This window comes from Pristis pectinata, chromosome 13 (genome assembly GCF_009764475.1).
Source record: "Pristis pectinata isolate sPriPec2 chromosome 13, sPriPec2.1.pri, whole genome shotgun sequence".
In the NCBI taxonomy this organism is placed as follows: Eukaryota; Metazoa; Chordata; class Chondrichthyes; order Rhinopristiformes; family Pristidae; genus Pristis; species Pristis pectinata.
In genome coordinates, this window is record NC_067417.1 from 13,045,708 (window position 1) to 13,067,486 (window position 21,779).

The window sequence follows — 21,779 nt, forward strand, 5'->3', positions numbered from 1 at the left end:
TGTGTGAGAGAGAGAGAGAGAGTGTGTGTGTGTGTGTGTGTGAGAGAGAGAGTGTGTGGGCATGTAAAAGCAGTTTGGCAAGATTGACTGCAGGTGGTCTTTCAGTGATCTCTGCTGAGCTGCACTGGTGTATCTGGGTGAAGTACTGAGTTACCATGAGGCTACGCCCACACAGGATTCACCATCAGTGTTTGGGGACAAGGCGAGAAAGATAAAGACAAAATGGGCACAGTAGATAATAGTTAGTGTCTCACCCATTTCTGTTCAGGTAGCATAACACGAGGGGGAGAACTGTTTAATGTTTCAACTATTATGAACATTGGTAGGTTTTGTTTCCTGTGTTTGTGATTAATATTCAACCATGTCGCTCACACAGTTGAGCACATCCATTTCTGATTCCAAAGCTAGCATGCATTATACACAAAAAAACCCCACCAACCATCCAAAACAAATGCCCTGAGAATTCCGCCTGTTCCCAAATTATTTCCAATGTTAGTGAAATTTCCCGACAACTGTGAACAGGTTGCTTTAAAATTATTTTTGTTTGTCAGAAGTGGAATGTGTTCCCTCTCCATCTGCCAGTCTTTCTGCTGCTGAAATTAATGATTCCCAGGCACAAGCTCACTGTGCCCACAGGAGCTCTGTCTTTTATTTCTGGTTCCCAATCCAAGTTCCCAGCTTTTAATTCCACTTTCCTAATCCTTTATGCCTTAATATCCATCCAGAGGAACTTGCCTCTGTCACTTCTCATGATCTTTAACTAATAACCCAGTGTGGGAGCGTCTGATTTTAAAATACCCTATTTCTGAGGATACATTTATCTTTGTGGGTTAGTAATTGCATTAAAGCCCTTTTGCCAGGATGTTGCTTCAACGTCACCGGTAAAAATCGTTCTTCTCTCATCAGTTGCTAACCCCCAGCAGGAGCGGGCAATCCTATCTCAAGCAGTGCCCTCCACCGTGATGTTTGAGCTTAGCTCCATCTCTGGTGTCGTGCCATGAGCTTGACTCTTGACCCGTGGTAGGCTCTTGGTGACAGCATTGGTGTAATCAGCTGAGCTCTCCCCCTACCTAATGCATCAGAGGAAGCAAAGTCTCTCCCTGACCTGACCTGCCAGATGGGCTGTTCGCACACAGAGCTTGGCGTTGGTATTGTGCTGGTTGAAGTGGATGGGGAGGTAGGACTGTGGAAGCTGTTGGCTGAAATCAACCATTTTCCCACGCATTGACTGCATTACTGAGCCATACAACAGTAGAGAGAGGACTGGCACATTGCAAGAGTCACAGATCCTGTAATTTGCAAGATTCCCATTCTGCTAGAGGAGCTGTGGCATCAATCCCATGCCCGGCTCTGAGAACCGGGTCATTATTGCAACTAGGGTGTATAGACATCCCTCATAAAATTGCATCAGAGTCACTAGCTATACAAACCCAATCCACAATCAACACTGCTGGGGGATCACAGCAGCCTTTCTCTGCCAAGGATTCAAAGATGTTTTTCCACTGCGGTTCTGCAAAAGTAAACTCTCTTATTTAAAGAGAATTAGTGCTCTTTCTCTGGGATCAGTTACCTTGAGTAGCAAGCTTACTGGGGACCTTACCCAGGCCTGAAGGGAACACACACATTCATACTTGCTGGGTGCATAACTGGGCATTAGGAATACATTAGGAAGTAATTAATTACCACACAATTATATATCAGACCCAAGTTGCCCCTGCGTCTTGTTTGAATCAAATCTTTCCCTGTGAAAGTTTCACTACAAAAGAGATTTGACTTTCCCATTACATCTGTATTTACAACTTCTAAATTTTTATGGTTGAAGATCTCAGGGGAATTATGAACACTTAGAGAATAACTTCCCAAAAACAAAAAGGCCTGTTTTCATATGGAGCGGGGCTGCCAGCAACTGCTTTCCCATCAATGAAAATGTTGTGTAACTGAATGGATACAGTAAATTCGTTCAACTTTCAAATGTTTTAAATGAGGCCAAATCTGATCTCTACAATGTGCCAGCTGGGCTCAGTAGTCTATTGTGTCAGAGGGTTGCGGATAAAGGAATTAGGCTCAATCCAAGCGTGTCGTTCTGGCTGTTCCAGTACAACATGTAGAAGATGCAGCAAAGGAGCCACCTTGCATCTGACGTCCCAGTTCGATACCTTCTTCCCAGCTTGTTGCTATTTGAAGTGTAGGTCAAGCTGCTTGTGTGTTGTCCAACAATCTCACTCAGCCAACACCACCAACTGGTCAGTCATTTCAGGATTCATTCTCATCCACTTGTGCAAAATAGCTGCTCTATTTTCTTAGCTAACAACATGCAAGTCTTTTGAAGGTCAGATTTTTAATCGAGCAATCACTTGAACACTTTTGCTTTTGTTTTCCAGGATCTTCGATAAGCAGTGAGTCCTCACCAGTCTCCTCTCCAGCCACCAATCACAGTTCTCCTGCCAGCACACCCAAAAGAGGCCCGATTGGAACCATCCTCGTTCCGCCAGCCGGTCACAGTGTTCCCAGCACTCCCCCAGTGGTGACAATTGCCCCAACGAAAACAGTTAATGGACTTTGGCGAAGTGAGAGCAGACAGGTAAGTGCACCGTCAACAGCTGAAGCCTTAAGAGGAAGAGTAAGACATAACAATGGAGAAAGAGGTCAGTTTGGTATTGAATTTCAGCTCCTCCTTCTCCTTGTATTTTAATTTTGATTCCCACGTCCATGCGATGAAGATGGAGCTGAGTGGAACATGGGCTGGGGGACAAGGCTGTGGCTTCATATCTCTGTCCCCACTGCTGCAGCGGGAACTGCTACCCACAAGGGTTTGCCCCAAGCAAAGGATAAATAAATGACGTTGCTCTCTTGGGGAATTATTTGCAACAATCACTGGGAATTGAGTCCAATTCTCTACCTTCCTTTCTCTTTAGAACTGCAGATTTTGAAGGTAGTTTGCTTCCCAGCTTTGAAGCTTTGCTTTTTCCCAGCTCCAAGTTCCCGGGTGTAACCATGAGAGAAAGGAGGCCACAGTGCTGTCCTCATTTCTAGCCTCAAGTCTCTATATCCATTAGAAGAGGACCACCTGGACCTGGCCAACCACAACTCTCTCCAGCTCCACTTGCTCGGAAACCTTAGGTCTGAGAACAGTAATTCCCAGAAACAGACACCTTTATATTACACTTTAACATCATTGAAGTACCAATGGATGTAGTCACCGTTTTAATGCAGAAAATTCAGCAGCTGATTTGTGCAGAGCAACACATTGTGGGGAAACTAGTAATGCTGAAGGTGGGTTGAGTCTTGGCGAGACACTGGGGAGATCTCTCCTACTCTTCTTCAGGATAACACAATGGAATCTTTTGCATTCACGTGAGAGGACAAACAGGGCTTTGTCTCATAAACAACTCCTCTGACATTCCAGCATCTGCAGAATCTCTCGTGTCTCCTCTGACATTGCAGTGATTCGGAGCGTCAGCCCAGATTTTTGTGCTCAAGTTCCTGGAACGGGACTTGAACCTGAACCATTTTCCAACTATGCCACAGCAAATGCCTTGGGTCTCCAGTGTTTTAACTCTTTGCGTGGCGTAACTAGATGAGAGCGTTGAGATTTTAGATTCCAGTGCATTTCCCCATTAGCGCAAGGTGAATGCACACACTGCACAAGTCAGCTCTTAATGGATTAATCAAATTATCACCCAACTACACTGGGAACAGGAGCATTCAGTGTTCCAGCTAATTGTCTGATTAGGATCCTGCTCAGTAAACCAAATCAGTTCAGATGCTTGAGAGTAAATATAAAATGTGGTTCTCGTGTCTTGCATTGTGCATGAAAGGTTTCATTAATAAGAAGAGCTTGACTGATTTGCTAGTGCCATGACAAGCATACAGTTATAACTCTGATGGAAAATGGTTGCTGAAAGTATTTGTTTTCCTTCTCTTCCAAAGAATAATTGACTCCCTGGGGTCCAAAAGCAAGCAGAGTTTACTTCCCTTTATCTGATTTATGTCCGCCTAATCCAATCAGGAGAATACTCCTGTGGTGGCACAGGCATCAAAGTTTTTCAATTGCTGTCAGAAATTTATTAAGTTAAAAGGGGTGGGCTATTGGGGGGCGCAGGGGTGGTGGGTGAATCTCTGACGTCAGTGATCCAGGTTCAGCTGAGACAAGTTCAGCAGCAGATTCCCAGAAGGAAGGAGAGGAGTGAAGTGAACCTTGGAAGAACTCTTAAGTCTTGCTAAGCTGAGCCATTTTCTAAAGCTGATGGCGTTTCCTCACCTCAAATGCTACAATAGTTTGTGAAGTGTGTTTGAATGGCAGAATTTGCTTCAGGTGTGCTGCAGTGATCTGAAGGAAATTTTATCTTTATTTAGTGAAATAAAAGTTTCTTCTGCTTGAAATCTTCACATCCCTGTGCCACTTCCCTCCACCCCAATTTTGCTTCCTCCCCTCCAGTCTGAGTAACAGATGCTTGGACAAATGATATACCAACAGGATTCAGCACCGGGAATTTAAGTTCAATTAGTTACATTTTTTTTCGAAGCTTACATCATTAAAGGTGATCATGAAACTACTGGCTCACTGTAAGAATCCATCTGGTTTACTAATGCTCTCTAGGGAGGGTGAATCTGACGTCCTTACCTACATGTAACTACAGACCACTGAAATTACAAGCCCACCAATCATTACATCAAACCATTCACTTCCATCTTCTCAAGGCTACTCAGAGTGGACAGTAAGTCCTGATACCATGTCCCATAAGAGATTTAATGGAGTTTCTCCCTTCCCAGGACTTCCACAGTACCTCAGTGTCCCATGTTGGCTCAATTGGAGTTCAGTTACCATCAATTCCATCTATAGTAGCTCAAGTTATATAAGTACATCAAAAAGTTTAGACATATCAGAAACGATACAAAAAGAGATTTGCAACAAAGGTATCTGTCTGGAGGGGTTATAACTATGAGAAAAGGCTAACTCAGGTGATGCTCTTTGCTCAAGGGTTGTGGGTGGGTGAGAAGGAGGTTGGTAGTGGGGAACTGATACAGATTTTTAAAATTATAATGGTATTTGATGCAGTATTTGCTGCTGGAAATCTAGCATAGTGGTTAAGTGCTAGATTAATAATTCAGATTAATGATCTGAAGAGATGTTCAAATCCCACCACAGCAGCTGGGGAAATTTAAATTAAACCATCTGGATTTTTTTTTGAAAAGGCTGCATTCGATAATGGTGACCGTGAAATTCCTGGATAGTCATTAAATCCCATCTGGTTCACCGATGTTCCTCAGAGACGGCAGTCTGTCACCCCTCCGTGTAAATCCAGATCCATATCAATGTGGTTGACTTCACTCCCCTCTGAATAGGCCCATCAAGCCTTTCAGTTGTGTCAATAAAACAATAAATTGGAAGAGAATCAGATGGACTGCAGCAGTATAGGAAGGTACCACACTATCACCTTCTTAAGGGCAGTTAGGGGTGGACTTGGCTAGCAACATCCACATCCCATAAATGAATGAAAACAAGAGAGTTGTTGAGGATTTTACCTTGGGGTAAGCATGAAATACAGTCACCAGTGACTGTATCCAGTGAGGAGTTCAGGGGGAGCTTTACCCATAGATGTGTTGAGATGTGGAGCTCCCAACCACAGGAAGCAGTTGAGGCAATTAGCAGAAATCCATCTAAGGGGAAGGTGGTGGGAGAGTGATATACAGTAAGACCGTGGTCATCCAGCACTTCATTAACTGGCATACTCTGGTAACCAGCACTTCAGAGGGAGCACCCATGCCAACATACACACAGCATCAGGGGAGTGGCCAGGCTAACTCTGGGGCATTGGGCAGTGCAGAGTGACCATCTAGGGTGGTGGACAGACAGCACCAACGGAGCCAACATCTGGGTAGTGCCAAGGGGGCGCAGGTGCAGTCTGAAGGAGGGACAGGACTGAGGGTGGAGCAAAGCCAATGTTAAGGCAGCACCAAGGGTGCATTCAGAGCAACACCAAGAGAGCCTCCAGTCTTATGGAGGGACAGCACCAAGGGCTGATATTGGGGCAGTGCTGAGGGTGTTGGTGAACAAACATCATGTTAACCAGTGTACTTGGTTAATCAGCACTTGCCAAGCACGTCATGTGCAGGATAACAAAGCTGTTACTGTAATAGGATATTGCTGAATGGATTTTCTGAGGACAGCAAAAAGTCACTATGCTCTGGTGCTATCTTGGTAGACCTTGTATATGTTGATGGATTCAGATGAAGTAGGTTAGGAAGCAGCTCAAGTGGGACATAAACATTAACATGGCCATCCAGACAGAGCAACCATCCAGTCAGAGCATTGACGGGCTGTTCCACCACAGGAGGATTCACAGTAGAGGTCGGATTCATACTTTCTAGAATATATCAGTGGACAGGAAGCCACCATTCCAGAGCAAGTTCTCAGTCAATCTTGGCTCCTGTTACAATCAGCTCACTTAATGTTAGAATCCTTTTGATTACAGATGGTTCAGTGTCACATAAAATAACCTAATACATCACCTGAAGCACTGAGAAGGATGGAGCCAAAGGTTTGTTTATGATAGTTTTTGTGGAGTTTCAAATAAACTATTCCACAGGAATCCATTTTAGTGCAAGAACAGACAGGAACTGAGGTGCCATCTTTTCTTCTAAATAAAACATTTCCGAATACTTTCCTCGGGTCTGTGTCTGTCTGGAGAGTTCTGTTGTAGGACACTGGATTAGTATGAAGGGATCATAAAGCATTGGAATAAAAATAAATAACTGAGGACACTGGAAAACTGCACTAAAAGTGGGGGAATGCTGGAAACATCCCAGCTGACCAGTCAGAGAGGGGTGGGGCCAATGCTGCAGGTTGATCATCTTCCATCGGAAGAAATAACTTATCATATTTTGACTGCATTCAGTTTGTGTTGAGTGTAGCCAGCTTCCCCACATCCCCCTCTGCCCCCACCATATGGGTGTTAGCCCAGTTGTGGAGAAAGGTTTAACACGTGCTGCAGTATTGTAATGCCAACTGAATCTATTGAAGAGAAATCAACAATCTGACCTAAAAGGTGCTTTAAACTACATGCACGCCTTACCCATTTGGACAAAGGGCTGTGGCAAATCAGACTGCCATCATTCAATTTCTCAATAACTCTCTCTTAACAGATGAGTTTAGTCGCTCTCTAACTGTTCATTGGTGTTTGTCCAATCCCAGTTCACGATCATGTAATTTCAGACGAAGATGCTCTCGTCTGGCAGTCTCGTTCACTTGCGGAGGGAAATAGGAAGTTAACATTTTCCTTCAATGTCGTGTGTTCCTTGTAACTTCCCTCCATTTCTGTGCCCCTCCGTCATTCACTCAATCTCAGCTACAATTCACTCACTCTCTCCTCCAACTCACTTGATCTCACCTTCAACTCAATCTCATCTGAATCTTTATCTAGTAATTGAAAAACCCGCCCATGAAAACTTCTTTGGATGGGGAGTGAAATAGATTCTGATTCCCAGGTGAAGTTAATGATAGAACCACCTGCCACAGAATGCAGTGAACATGAATTAGTTCAAACATAGCAATGGTAATATAGTGACTAAATTAATGGTTGATGAATCCATATAGTTAATCTTGCCTGAAGTTCGCATAGTCCCACTCCTAACTCATTTTAATCCCATTTCCATCTCAATCTTTCCTATAACTCAGAATTGTGATATTTAGTTTCCCAGGCAAGTTAATTGAAGGGATCACTTGTTCATCTAGTACTGTGAATATGACATTGCTCATGTGGGAATATGGTCATTAAATTATTGGATGGTTAATCCAAATGGTTAGGGAAGCACATTCAATCTCACTTAATATTCAAATCAATCTCTTCCAACACACTTAACATAACATTTAACATTCAATCTCATTTCCAACTCACCCACTCCCGTGCTTCCTTTCCAGCATCAGCCCCGATTCCCTACATCTGCTCCGTTCTTCCACCTGGACTCTCTCCATAGCACGTCAGTCCATCACTAAGACGGTCAATGTTGCTGTTCCTTGGATGAGCTGAATTGACAGATGGAGCAGTAGGTCTGATCCACTCATGACCAGGGATAAGTGTCTCAGTACTGGACTGAGAACAATGTCATGTTCTGGTAGCAGGAGTTACGCAGTTATCCATTGTGCTCTTGTTTCTTTTATATTTTGGAATTCAGTCAATTGAACAAGGATCTCAAGAATGACCTTTGCTATTGAAATCCCAAACTGAATAAGACTACTGATTCCTAGCAAATAAGAAGACATTTTTGGATAGGGAGTAAAATGTATTCTGACTTGCAAGTAAAGTTAATTGATGGAATCTCCTATAACCTAATACAATGACTATGGCATTACTCAAGCATAAGAATGATAATATAGTATTATAGGATTAATTCAGAAACCTGGACTAAAGACCCAGGGACATATGTTTGAATCCCACCACAGAGCCCGGGGAGTTTTTGGTTAATTAAGTAATCCAGAATTTAATAGCTGGTGTTAATATTGTTGTAAAAACTCACCTAGTTCACCAGTGTCCTTCAGGGAAAGAATCTGCCAGTCTGGCCAAATGTGACACCAAACTCACTGTAATGTGACTGACACTTAATTGAACTAGACCAGTAAGCCAATCAGTCCAAGGGTAATTGGGATAGAGAATTAACTGCTGGGTGCACCAGCAAACACTCCCCTCCTACATTATGTGAGTGAGTATTTCAGTAGTGGAACTAAGCTGGCGACAGACTAGCGATAAAATAATGCATGTCTCTGCAGACCCCCAACCCGAATTGAATAAAAGTGTTACCCAAAGTATTCAGGGTGGAGAATGGGGAATTCTGGTTAATTTCCACCTCAATACCCCACTAAACAGAAGATCTACACAGTATTTTTGCTCTTATACTCCCTGTCATTGCAGATAAAATCACATAAGACAAAAATAGACCATTCAGCCTTTCATCTCACTGCCATCTTTCTGGAAGAGCTTACCAATTATTTGCCCATCTCCTCTAGGTTATACACATTTCACTTTTAAAATTAACTGTTAAAACTGCTTCCTCCTGTGCTGCAGTCAGAGCATTGAGGTCACAAGAAATACTGGATCAATCAGAGTTTGTAGCCAGATGAGTCCAGATGAAGGGTCTCGACCTGAAACATCGACTGTTCATTTCCTTCCACAGATGCTGCCTGACCCAGAGTTCCTCCAGTGTTTTTTGTGTTGCTCCACAGTTTGTAGCTACCTGGCTTTGCATTTGGACCACAGTGGAGCTGAGGTGAAGTTTTAGTAAAGTGTAGGTCGAGTCTGTGAAATCTGCACAAGGAAGACCACTCTCTTGGTGGGAATATTCAGATCATCATTCAGGTCATGAAGTGCTCGGTACTGAACTTGGGCTTCTCTGGCATCGCCAGCATTTATTGCTCCTCCTAACTGCCTTGAGCCACTATCTTGAACCGCTGCCGAGCTTCTGGTAAAGGTGTGCTTGCAGCTTTGTTGGAAAGGGATTCCAGGATTGAGATCCTGAATGATGGAGGAATAGCAATATATTTCCCAAACAGAATAATACATAACTTACGGGGTGGACCTGAAAATAATGACGTTCCCGTGCTCTGCCTAGATGAGTAACTGCAATCATTTTGTGGATGGTACACAAAATGATTGCAGTGGTGGATGGAATGAATGTCTAAGGTAGTGAATGGGTTGCCATTCAAGTGGTCTGCTTTGTCCTGGTTAGTATCGAGCTTTTTGATCATTGTTGGAACTGCACTCACCCAGGCCAGTGGAGTGTTTTCCGTCACACTCCTGACCTGTGTCTTGTAGATGGTGGAAAAGATTTAAGCTGTCAGGAGGTGACTCACTTTCCACAGGATGCCAAACTGTTGTGATTACAGATCATTGGTTTAAAAGTGATGGCAGTAGTTCAAAATTGGTACCGATTCAATTAATGCTTTTTGGGGCTCCACTGACTTCTACATATTAAATAAAGTCTAAATTCACACCCAGTCAAAAATGTCTCCTCAACAGCTCCTGTGTGTGTGTATGTGTGTGCCTTTCTGTCTGTATATGTGTGTGTCTGCATGTGTGTGTGTGTTTCCCTATTTGTATTCTCTGTACCTTGAGGTTAAAATCAGCTGTGTAAGACCTTGGGCATGGTTACGCAGTGACAAAGCATGCAGTGTATGAACCAACCACACACAAACAGGCCATCAGTCTTCTCTTTGGTCAAACAATATTATGTTTGGCAGTTCGGCTGTAAATACTACTCCTTTAGTGCAGCAACAAATCAAGGTGTGTTTTGAACAAACTGTGGTAATATTTGGGGAGTGTATCCCTGTTCACTGATCCCTCTGCTATGTTATAACAGATTTAAATTTCTTCATGTTATGCTCCTTTTGTGAATTATTCATAGTTCAGCTACAAAGGGAGATGGGGACATGCGGCTGAGTTGGGAGAGATGAGAAAGATGAAGTGGGGAGGATTTTGAGTCAGAGCTTACTTGCTTGATTCCTGCCAGTCCCGATTATTTGGGGGCCCTCTCTCAAGAACCCAACAACAAATATCAGGGAAGGACGGAACATTTGCCGACTGCCCACACTTCTGAATTGTACCGCATCAGCGTGGGACGATGCCAAGTACATGCCCACAGGAAAAAGGTTTCTAAAAGCAGTAGGAGGAAATGGGGACATAGTAAGCCAACAGATCGGAAATTGTTGTATTATTTGTTTTAATAGCACCCTCCCACCTGCTGCCTGGATGCTGTGATTACCCTTGGCATACTTTGGCTGGAGAGGTAAAGGAGTGCAAGGAGCCACGAATCAACATCTTAGGCCAGGCAGCAGGAGCAGAGTAAATTACTCAGGCATTTGCCTTCATATCTTGTCCAGTATTAGCTGGGATCCCCAGTTTTGTGGATCCCATGAATTGCTGCCCGTTTTACCAGATCTGCTTCTGCCCAGGGTCTGAAGGCAAACAGAACTGCTTCAAAACCAGTGCTGTGATGGAAAAGCACCTTTAATCGGACCTGCTGTTGGAAATCTGGAAAGCTCTTCATTGCATCCAAACAGGACATTGTGGGTCTGGCCAATTAATACACAAGTGGCAAATAAGATGTTAGCAGGATGTGACTGTGGCAAACCTCATCAAACTATGTGTCCATTAACAACACATTACATTACTGAGATAAAACCCTCTTCTCTGGAATACTTAACTGGTTAACTAACCCAAGAATTACTTGTGAAAGAAGATTCTGATGAACACCTAAAGCTGTTTCTCATTTGCTGACAAATGGCTTCATAATTTTTCCCTTCAGTGCAGAATGTAACCGGTCACAATGGTGGTAGCTTCTGAGAATCAAATGCTTAAAGAGATTGCCTGTGGAGATTAGCAGGCATTAGAGTGTAGGAGGTTGAGGGGTGACCTTATAGAGGTTTATAAAATCATGAGGGGCATAGATAAGGTGAGTAGCCATAGTCTTTTCCCCAGGGTAGGGGAGTCCAAAAGCAGAGGACATAGGTTTAAGATGAAAGGTTTAAAAGGGACCTGAGGGGCAACTTTTTCACACAGAGTGATGGTGAGTGTATGGAACGAGCTGCCAGAGGAAGTGGTAGAGAGGTACAATTATGACATTTAAAAGGCATTTGGACAGTTACTTGGATAGGAGAGGTTTAGAGGGATATGGACCAACGAAAATCGGACTAGCTCAGTTGGGCAATTTGCTCAGCATGGACAAGTTGGGACAAAGGGCCTCTTTCTGTACTGTATAATTCTATGACTGTCTATAACTCTGTGGAGGATGTGATGGGGTAGGACGCCCTGGCATCTCATGAGGAAGCCAATTCTTTTTTAAGCCATTACCAGATTATCATGCTTTATCCCTACAATTCTGTTGTTTATGGGTGTTGAGCTTTCTTTGGCTCAGCATTGCTTGTCTGGTAGATGTGCAGTGCACAATGGGAAGTGTTTGAACAGTAGTTTTCTGCTTCTGATCAATCTCTGCAGCTGAGTAGCTCTTGTGGCGGGAAGTTTTGGTAACCACAGGAAGAGAGCGAAAGGGCCTTGGTAATTTTAGCACAGAGAATGTTTCAGTCACATTTGGGGTGTCAATAAATTTAATGGTCGTAATGCACATGGCTTTGTGCAGGGCAAGTTGTGCCTTACTAACTTGATTGAGTTTTTTGACGAGGGTGATTGATGAAGGTAGAGCTGTGGATGTTGTGTACATGGATTTAAATAAGGCACTTGACAAGGTTCCTCATGGGAGGCTCATCCAGAAGATTAAGATGCATGGGATCCACGGTGAATTGGCCGTTTGAATTCAGAACTGGCTTGCCCATTGAAGACAGAGGGAAGTGTTCGATGGGACTTATTCTAGCTGGAGTTCTGTGACTAGTGGTGTTTCACAGGGATCCGTACTGGGACCACTGCTATTTGTGATGTATATAAATGACCTGGATGAAAATGTACATGGGTGGGTTAGTAAGTTTGCAGATGATACGAAGATTGGTGAAGTTGTGGATAGTGTAGAAGACTGGGAAAGGATACAGTGGGATACAGATCAGTTGCAGATATGGGCGGAGAAATGGCAGATGGAGTTCGACCCAACCAAATGTGGTGTTGCACCTTGGGAGATCAAATATAAAGAGACAGTACACTGTTAATGGCAAGTCCCTTAACAGTACTGATGAGCAGAGGGATATTGGGGTCCCAAGTTCATAGCTCCCTGAAAGTGGCTACACAGGTTGATAGCACAGTAAAGAAGGCATATGGCATGTTTGCCTTCATTAGTCGAGGCATTGAGTTCAAGAGTCAGGAAGTTATGCTGCAGCTTTTTAAAACTTTAGTTTGGCCACATCTGGAGTATTGCATTCAGTTCTGGTCACCCTATTATAGGAAGGATGTCGAGGCTTTGGAGAGGGTGCAGAAGAGGTTTACCAAGATGCTGCCTGGATTAGAGGGCATGTGCTTTGAGGATAGGTTGGACAAACTTGGGTTGTTCTCTGGAGCGGTGGAGGCTGAGAGGAGATCTGATAGAGGTTTATAATATTATGAGAGGCATAGACAGAGTAGACAGCCAGTATCTTTTCCCCAGGGTTAAAATGTCTAATACCAGAGGGCATGCATTTAAGGTGATTGGGGTTAAGTTCAAAGGAGATGTGTGGGGCAAGTTTTTACACAGAGAGCGGTGAGTGCCTGGAATGCACTGCCTGGGGTGGTGGTGGAGGCAGATACGATAGGGGCATTCAAGAAGCTCTTAGATAGGCACGTGAATGTGAGGGAAATGGAGGGATATGGACATTGTGTAGGCAGAAGGGATTAGTTTAGTTGGTCATTTTATTACTAATGTAATTGGTTCAGCACAACATTGTGGGCCGAAGGGCCTGTTCCTGTGCTGTACTGTTCTATGTTCTATGTTCTAAATGCCCTGCAGTCCTGATCTGGAGTTCGGATGCTAATGATCCCTGAAGCCTCTAGTCAGTGAATGGCCGACTGAGCTCGAGGGCAGTGCAGCCTATCCCTGATCCATTGTCTCAGTGGGCAGGAGGAATGGTGATGCATGGGCTAAGTTACTGGACTAGCAGACAGAGATCTGAAGGCATGAGTTTGAATCCCACCATAGAAACTTGGGAATTAGAAATTGTAGCATTCACTAAATCTGGAATTTAAGCTAGTCTCAGTAATAATGACCATGAAACCTCAGGGGAGGGAATCTGCTGTCTTTACCTGTATGTGTCTATATGTGACTCCAGATATAACTGGTGTGGTTGAATTTTAATTGCCTCTGTTCAGGAGCAAGTGGAGAGGAATAATAAATGCTGCCAAAGCCAGTGATCCCCACTTCCTGTCAACAAATAAATAAAAAGGCCCTCTCTGACAAACATTGGACTATTTCCAGTGAAGCTACTAGATTTGGTTCCTGGTCAGTTTATCTCAGCAGTTGTGGTTATTTCAGAACCTAGGCCAAGAAGGGGAGGAAATTAGGCCTCCTTTGAACCAATAACCAACAGCAAATACATGGTAAACATATGTGAGCATTAGGTGAGTTACATAGCATCTCTGAAGGTACTTCAAAGTAGCATTGTCAGCTAAAACTTGATAGGTTTGTTTACGATAACGTCTGAACATGTAACATTCATACTTGTCACCTTCTCAGTATCAGTGTGTGTAAAATTTAGTTGCAACAGCCATGCAGACTCAGGTTGAGAAGGCATTTGGGAAACCAATAGTCTTGTCAAACTTGTAAACACTCCTCTTTTCTGCTTTGATTGATATCATCTTGGGTATCCCCATGATGTTCTACCTTTAGCAGCCTTGAGTTTGTCCTCTGCAAGGACAGTCCAAAGCACCTTGGAAGTCAGTGAAGTAGCTTTGAAGTGCAGCCACTGTTGTAATGTAGGTAATGTGGTGGCCAATTTGCCCATAGCAAGCTCCAACAAACAGCAGTATAACCTGTGGAGCAACAAACAATTTGCTGGAGGACCTCAGTGGGTCGAGCAGGAAAGGATTTGTCAACATTTTGGGTCGAAACCTGTGGACCTTAGTGACATTGATTGAGAGGGATTGAGGTGGAAACCAACCAGAATTCCCCATTCCAGATTGTTATCCAGCTGCCTCTAACTGCAAGTGATATGAAGAGAACTGAGGTCAGGAAACATCCCATGGCTGAGGAGTTTCCCAGCACTATCAACAGTTGTACACATTTTGAGGCAAGGATGAATTGTACGGAACTACACCCCAGCAGGGAGACACAGTTTCATGATTACAAAATAGATTACTAACTTCTATCATGTTGATGTTAGTGGGAGCTTGCTCTGTGCAAATTTTCTGCCACATTTCCAGCAAGTGTGACTCCACTTCAAAAGTATTTCATCCGCTGTAAAGCATTTTAGAATATCGAGATGCAGTGAAAGCTGCTATAGGTGCAAGAGGCTAAAGCAGGCAGCACAGTGGTGCAGCTAGCAGAGCCACTGCCTCACAGCTCCAGTGACCCAGGTTCGATCCCTACCTCCAGTGCTGTCTGTGTGGAGTTTGCACCTTCACCCCGTGACTGTGTGGGTTTCCCCTAGGTGCTGAAGTTTCCTCCCACATCCCAGAGATGTGTTGGTAGGTTAATTGGCCATTGGAAATTGCCCCTAATGAGTCAGTGAGTGGAAGAATCTGGGAGGGAATTGGGAATGTGGGGAGAATAAAATGGGATTCGTGCAGGATTAATGTAAATCTGTGCTTGATGGTCGGTGCGGACTTAGAGTTATGCAGTCATACAGCACAGATACAGGCCCTTTGGCCCAACTGGTCCATGCTGACCAAGATTCCCATCTCAGCTAGTCCCATTTGGCCCATATCCCTCCAAATCTTTCCTATCCATGTACCTGTCCAAGTACCTTTTAAATGTTGTTAATGTACCTGCCTCAACCACTTCCTCTGGCAGCTCATTCCATATACTGACCAATCTTGGGTGAAAAAGTTGCCCCTCAGGTTCCTATTAAGTCTCTCCCCTCTCACCTGAAACCTATAAACTTGGTGGGTCGAAGGGCCTGTTTCCAACCTGTCTGACTCCATGGCTGTGGGAAACGCAAAAACTTTAGAAAGGGCCATCATGTGTCATCATGTTTCACAAATATAAAAGTGCTCAAATTGTTTTTCCTTGGGTGGCTTGATGTTGAAAAGAGCCTCGTGTCTGAGCTCGCTCCCTGAACTTTGATTTTGACTTCTGTTGACATTCTCTGAACCACTTTAACGCTTCGCCAAGCAGCCAGGCTGCCTGGGAGATGTGGCATCTCTCCCACCGACATGAAAAATGCATCAGAACATTTTAGCCTTTCAAAAGGGGGTCCCTGAGAGGGATCGGACTGGCTGGAACCTTGCCAGAAGAGGCGGAGGCAAAGGGTGATGCGAAACGAGGTGCTGGCTCGGAAATTACATTACTGACGTTTAATATTACATGTTAGCACAGAAGAGTCAGGAAGGGTCAGCAATTATCAGCGTGTAAGCCTACGCTGGAGCACGGCAACCTCTTGAGAGCGGAAACGGTTCACAAATGTGACTTTCCTTAAATGAAAACACAGCCAATGCCCCTCATCAAAGAGCTTGTCGGCAGCTCTAGGGGTTATAGGGTCAGGGCAATCTAATCTGTGGTTTTTCGAATCTTGTCCAGAGCAATCAAAAGGAAAAAGGAAAAATTTGTGTTTTGCGTGTCTCTCTCCTCTTTTGATTTGTTGCTTAGCTCATTGGCCTTTCTCACTGTTGTGTTTGGAATTAGCTTCTCACTCCCAGCATAGCAGGAGGGATAGAGTGCACATGAATCTAGACTGGTACAGATCTCCCCTTGGAGAGGAGAGGACAGTTAGTTGGGAAAGGTACTAAAAAAAGCAGAACGTGTAATGGTAGCCCAAAGCCAGCAGTGAGATACAAAGGCTTGGTTTTTAACTCCCATTGGGCTGCGATAGACAAGAAACCACCCCACCCTCTGCAGCCCAAGGCCTATGGGATCTTCATCCTGGATTCTTCACAGTGTGGCTTCTGCAGGAGGTGATGAAGGCACGCAGTGGGTTGGAGGGAACCTGATGGGCACTGAGGGAACCTAGCTGTTGGGGAAGAGGTTAAGAGAGGTACTACAAGGTGTGGGGAAAGCCAAGGTAAGAAATTCATAGGCGATGAGGCCTGGGATATCCCCATGAAGAAACATTCATGCTCAAAGCAGCAGGGAGGAGATGATATTGTATGAATTTAGCTCCCTGGGTCTATTCTCGTTCAGGGTTCACTTACTAACAGAGTGGCCCAAGGGGAAATCACAAATGTTTCGTTCCAACATCGAACATTTCAGCGCAGGAACAGGCCCTTTGGCCCACAATGCCTGTGCTGACTATGACGTCAATTTGTTGTGTAAGGCACCAGGACGTCACAATTCTCATTTTCAGATGGCTCCTCTACAACCCCCTGGTCATTGGTTTTAAAGCGTCACTTGAACAATGAATCAGCCTTGATTATGGTTCAACCATGGGGAAAAGAAATCAATCATAATTGAATGGTGAATCAGACGCAATGGGCTGAATGGCCTAATTCTTCTCCTTTATCTTATGGTCTTATGGACAGAGCCAGCCTTACTTAGTAATTTTTGATAGCATCTTACTTTCTAATGAAGATTGCAAATAGAGTGTAACAGCCATGGAGGCTGAGGTGACTGCATTTGTAGGCCTTCAATTCAAGATGCAAATCAGATGCAAAAACCTGCTTCTTTCTATTGTCTTTTCAGCCAGAACCAGTAGCGAGGGGGCCCAGCAGAGAACGAATGCACGCAGAGACCCAGCATCAGTCGGAGAAGGGACCCCCGTCCATTACGTCTCACCTCCTCGGGGCCCCTTACGCATTTGGTCTCGCTCACAGCACAGTTGTTCAAGACTCCCGGTTCCCTCCTCTCAAGTAAGTTAACGCTAACGATGATCTTTAGGATCCAGAGTTTTGTTGATGCAAAAGCAAAGGGCTTTCAAAGGGTCCCTTGGTCAATAGGCTGCAGAAGCTGCAGCCACGAGGTTACGTGGAACTTAATGCAGCACAGAAAAAGTAGGCCAAAGTGTTCCCACTGACTTGTCCACAAGGTTAGCTACTGATGCTGAGGTTATTTTGCAAATGCTGCAGGGAAAAATTACTGACGTACAATCCAGGCAGTATGTCATCTCCCAAAAACAATTGGTACTTGGTTGGCCTCAAGATGAGTGTCTGATTAAAGCCACTTGCCCAGTTGGGTAAGAGGTGGGATCTTTCTGTGATGAGATGCAGAATCAAGTCATTGGCCGTTCTGCATGCTTCGTCTCATGCTCTTAATGTGCACCACTGCCGTGCACCCAGCCCTCGCACCCTCCAGGATGAGATTGTGAGCCACAGGTCCCTCCGCAGATTGGCCAGCTGTACAAGGTGATGGGAGGACCATACACCCTCCCTTCTCCTGGGACGGTGCAGGGTGCCGACCTGAGCCAGAACTTCATCCAGCACCAGCAAGATCTGACTTCCCATTGACGTTCACATTCCAAGTCCAAATCCCAATTCCTCTTCAATCGCTGTTTATTTAAGGGTGTTGTAAAACAAATGTTTGCAAAGTAATTATGGTTCAGACCTCAAAAAGTATTTGGTAAGGCAGTTTCCCTGATAAGATCATTACATGAGTAAATAATGATTCCAAGTTTTGATTTTAAAAGATCCTTCTTTGGAGTTGAACTTTGGATGCACTTACTGTAGTAAAGAGGAGGCAAAGAGACACATTTGTTTCCAGAGGATATGTACTGGCAAGTAAAAAGTAAGTCCTTTGTGATTTTGTTCCACACAGTCTCCAGCGCCCAGTTCCTCATGTTGGCAGCGTCCAGGAAGATTACCTTCGCAGCTTCCGGCCATATCACACAGGGGAGGAGCTACGCATGCCTGCACTGCCGCCAATGGGCCTCGAGGCAGCAGCCACTGCCTACTACCACTCCAGCTATCTTGCCCATCACCCCTTCCCTCACCCAGCTTTCAGGTAAGGGATGACTGGACATTGAATTGGGGACTGATCATGGCATAACACACACACACACACACACACACACACACACACACACACACACACACACACACACACACACACACACACACACACACACACACACACACACACACACACACACACACACACACACACACACACACACACACAGTTCCCTCGGCTTCCTATAACCACACAGCTCATTCATAAAAGGAATCTTCCATCTTCTATCATGATCTCATCGTTTTCAGCTCCTCTGGTTGTCCCAAAGCACATTGCCAGTGTGTAGTGCCACACGGAGGTTGAAGCACTGGTTGAATAAGTGCATGAACCAAAAACATGCGATGTGTTGTGAGGTGACAACGCAGCTCATTCCTCAGACTGGGCCATGCCAGCCAATCTCCATCCATGCAGCAGCTGGATTGTTCATTGCCCTCTGTGTTCCTGGAGGGTCATTTGCTCCAGTTGAGAGTCTTCAGCCCCGCCTCTGCTCCATCCCCAGGTTGCCGACTCCATCCCTTACCCAGGTCACAGGCCATGGTTGAGCTGGGCTGTTGCAGCCTCCTGTCTGTTTCACGATCTTCCTCCCCTCCCATCATGGTCATCACCAACACTATCTTGATTGGCCATTTCCATCCCTGCCTCTGTCAGTTCACTGCTGAAAACCCCGTCCATGTTTCAGTTGCCTCCAGTCTCTTTATTCAGGAGCCTCCTCCCTAACCGGACTCTGTTCTTCCTTTGCACACATCTCTGCTGCCTGTGTCCTAACTCCCACCATCCAACCAGCGATCGCCCCCACCACACTCATCCTCCCCACCCATGTGATCTGACCTGTATTGGCCGTACTTCTGCCACTGTCTCAGTTTTGTAATTCCCAACCTCTTGCTCAAATTTTGCCTTGCCTCTGCACCACCCTATCTCCTTAACCTTATCCAGCCCTATAACGTTCCCTTAGCAGTGAAGGCAAGAGGAGAATCCACCACGTTTCCCACTCCCGGATTGCCTCCAATGACACCTTGTGATCACTGTGCAGTTGGGGACATTGGCTGTGCACAGCTTCAGAATGAGCAGATGTCACGATGGCAGTTGAGATGACTTGCACTTAGGTAGAACCCTGTGTCTCTTTCGGAATGTCCCAATGTGCTTTTCAGCGGACTCCTTCAAGAACAGTCACTGTGGGAGGAAACAGAGCAACCAATTTGCACACAGCAAGCTCTTACGCATGGCAGTCTGAAAATGAACACGTCGTATGTTTCTAGTGACATTGGTTGAGAGGGAAAAAATGATTAGGATGCCCAGGGATAAATTCTTCATGTTCTTTGAAATAGTACTATGGGACCTTATACTGTACATCCTGAGCGAGGAGGCAGGGCCTCGGTTTAACATCTCGTGTGAAAGAGGGGTGCTCCAGCATTGCCACACTCCCTCAGTACTGCATTGGTGGATCAGTCCTTGAGCTAACAACCCTCTGAACTAAAATTGTCGTCCCCCCCAAAGAACACTGGGCACTGGTGATGCTCGTTGAATTACACTTTGGTCAAGGACCCATTTCAGTGCCATCCATTTTGCAAGAGTTTTAGCTCTGTGATTGATATGCAAAGCACAAGAGCTCAGGGATTTAAGCACAGATACATCCAGGCTACAAACATGCATTGTCCTACCATCAAAGACAACAGGAATGTTAATGTTAATGTTAACCATAGCCCCACTTTGACACAGGTCCAGTCTAGATCTTGGAATCGGCTTGCTGATATTCATTCTGTGCCAACTCAATGCAAAGTACCTTGCTTAAACAAAAAGGTGCAAACAGAAGGCATTAATTTTTATGATAAATAAGCAGCATTGTCATTAGTAAAACAGTTTGTAAGCTGAAGGGTGGGATGTGGAATCCATTCTCTGAAATCAAGCATGCAAGCAGTTTAAGGCAATGGCCCGTTAACCCTTTGACATTGGAGACAGATCAAGAAGAACATAAGAAATTGAAGCAAGAGTAGGCCATTTGACCCCTTGTGGCAGCCCACAATTCAATAAAAGCATGACTGATCTTTTACCTCCTGCTTTCCTGCAGTAATCTCATATCCTTTGATTCCCTTAGTATCAAAAAATATATAAATTTCTGTCTTGAATGTACACAGCAACTGAGCCTTAAGAGCCCTCTTGAATAGAGAATTCTAAAATTTCACCACCATCTGAGTGAAGAAATTTCTTCCCATCTCTGTCCTGAATGATGAATCCAGCATTTTGAGATTGTGAATCTTAGTTGTAGACATCCCAGCCAGGGAAAAGTCATTCTGCATCTACTTAGTGAAGCACTGTAAGAAGGACATCACCTCTCATTATCCCCTTCTGGTTATCCCCTTCTGGTTATACAATATGCCTGTCACCTCAGGAATCAATCTGGTGAACCTTCATAAATATATCCTTAGGTAGGGACATTAAACCTGCACACAATATTCCATGAACAATCTTACCAGGGCCCTATATCATTGGAGTAAAATGTTTCTACTCTTATACACACATCTTCTTGCAATAAAATCCAATGTACTCTGTTGTCTTCTTAATTGCTTGTTTCACCTGCTTACCGACTTTCGGTGATTCATATACAAAGACACCACTTACTTCTGAAAAGCAATACCTTTCAGTCTCCATTTAAAAGGTATCCCACCTGTCTATTTTTTTCTGAATCGGAGTGGGATGACCTCACACTATTTTCTGTCTGTCATGCCCATGCCACATACCCTGTCCACATCCCTCTGAAGGCAGTCTGCATCCTCCTCATGGCCAAGGCTGTGATCAAGCTTTGTATCATCAGCAAACTTGAATACATCATACTTGATCTCCTCATCAAACCCGCTGATGTGGATTGTGAGCAGCTGGGCCCCACCACCAATCCCAGCAGCACCCAACTCGTCACAGCCTCCCAATCTGAAAGTGGCCCGTAAGTGGCCCGATTCCTGTCTGCTAATCAATCCTCACTCCACAGCAATATATTACTCCAATAATTCCGTTTAATAATCTGTTAAGTAGTACCTTATCAAAGTCTTTCTGGACGTCCAAATATTTCAATTCAACTGGTTTGCTCTTATCTGCTAAAAACTGTTAACACTTCAAACATGATTTCCTTTCATAAATCCATATTGACTCTGCCCAGCCCTATTACTATTTTCTATATATCCTGTTCACACTAACTTAATAATAGACTATAGCACTTTCTCTAGCACTGATGTCATGCTAACTATAGTTCCCTGTTTTCTCTCTCGCACTCAGAGGGATCTAGGTGT

At 44.5% G+C, this 21,779-nt stretch overlaps 1 protein-coding gene across 8 annotated transcripts in view; it reads left to right on the forward strand.

Moving 5' to 3' along the window:
• The window catches only part of gse1b (Gse1 coiled-coil protein b), a 569,714-nt gene that overhangs the window by 500,681 nt on the left and 47,254 nt on the right, over nt 1-21,779 (forward strand). For all 8 annotated transcript variants that reach the window (XM_052028482.1, XM_052028483.1, XM_052028487.1 and 5 more), the window contains 3 exons: nt 2,382-2,581; nt 17,239-17,405; nt 18,307-18,492. In XM_052028482.1, coding sequence (XP_051884442.1) covers nt 2,382-2,581; nt 17,239-17,405; nt 18,307-18,492 — 553 coding nt within the window. The remainder of the gene's footprint in view (nt 1-2,381; nt 2,582-17,238; nt 17,406-18,306; nt 18,493-21,779) is intronic.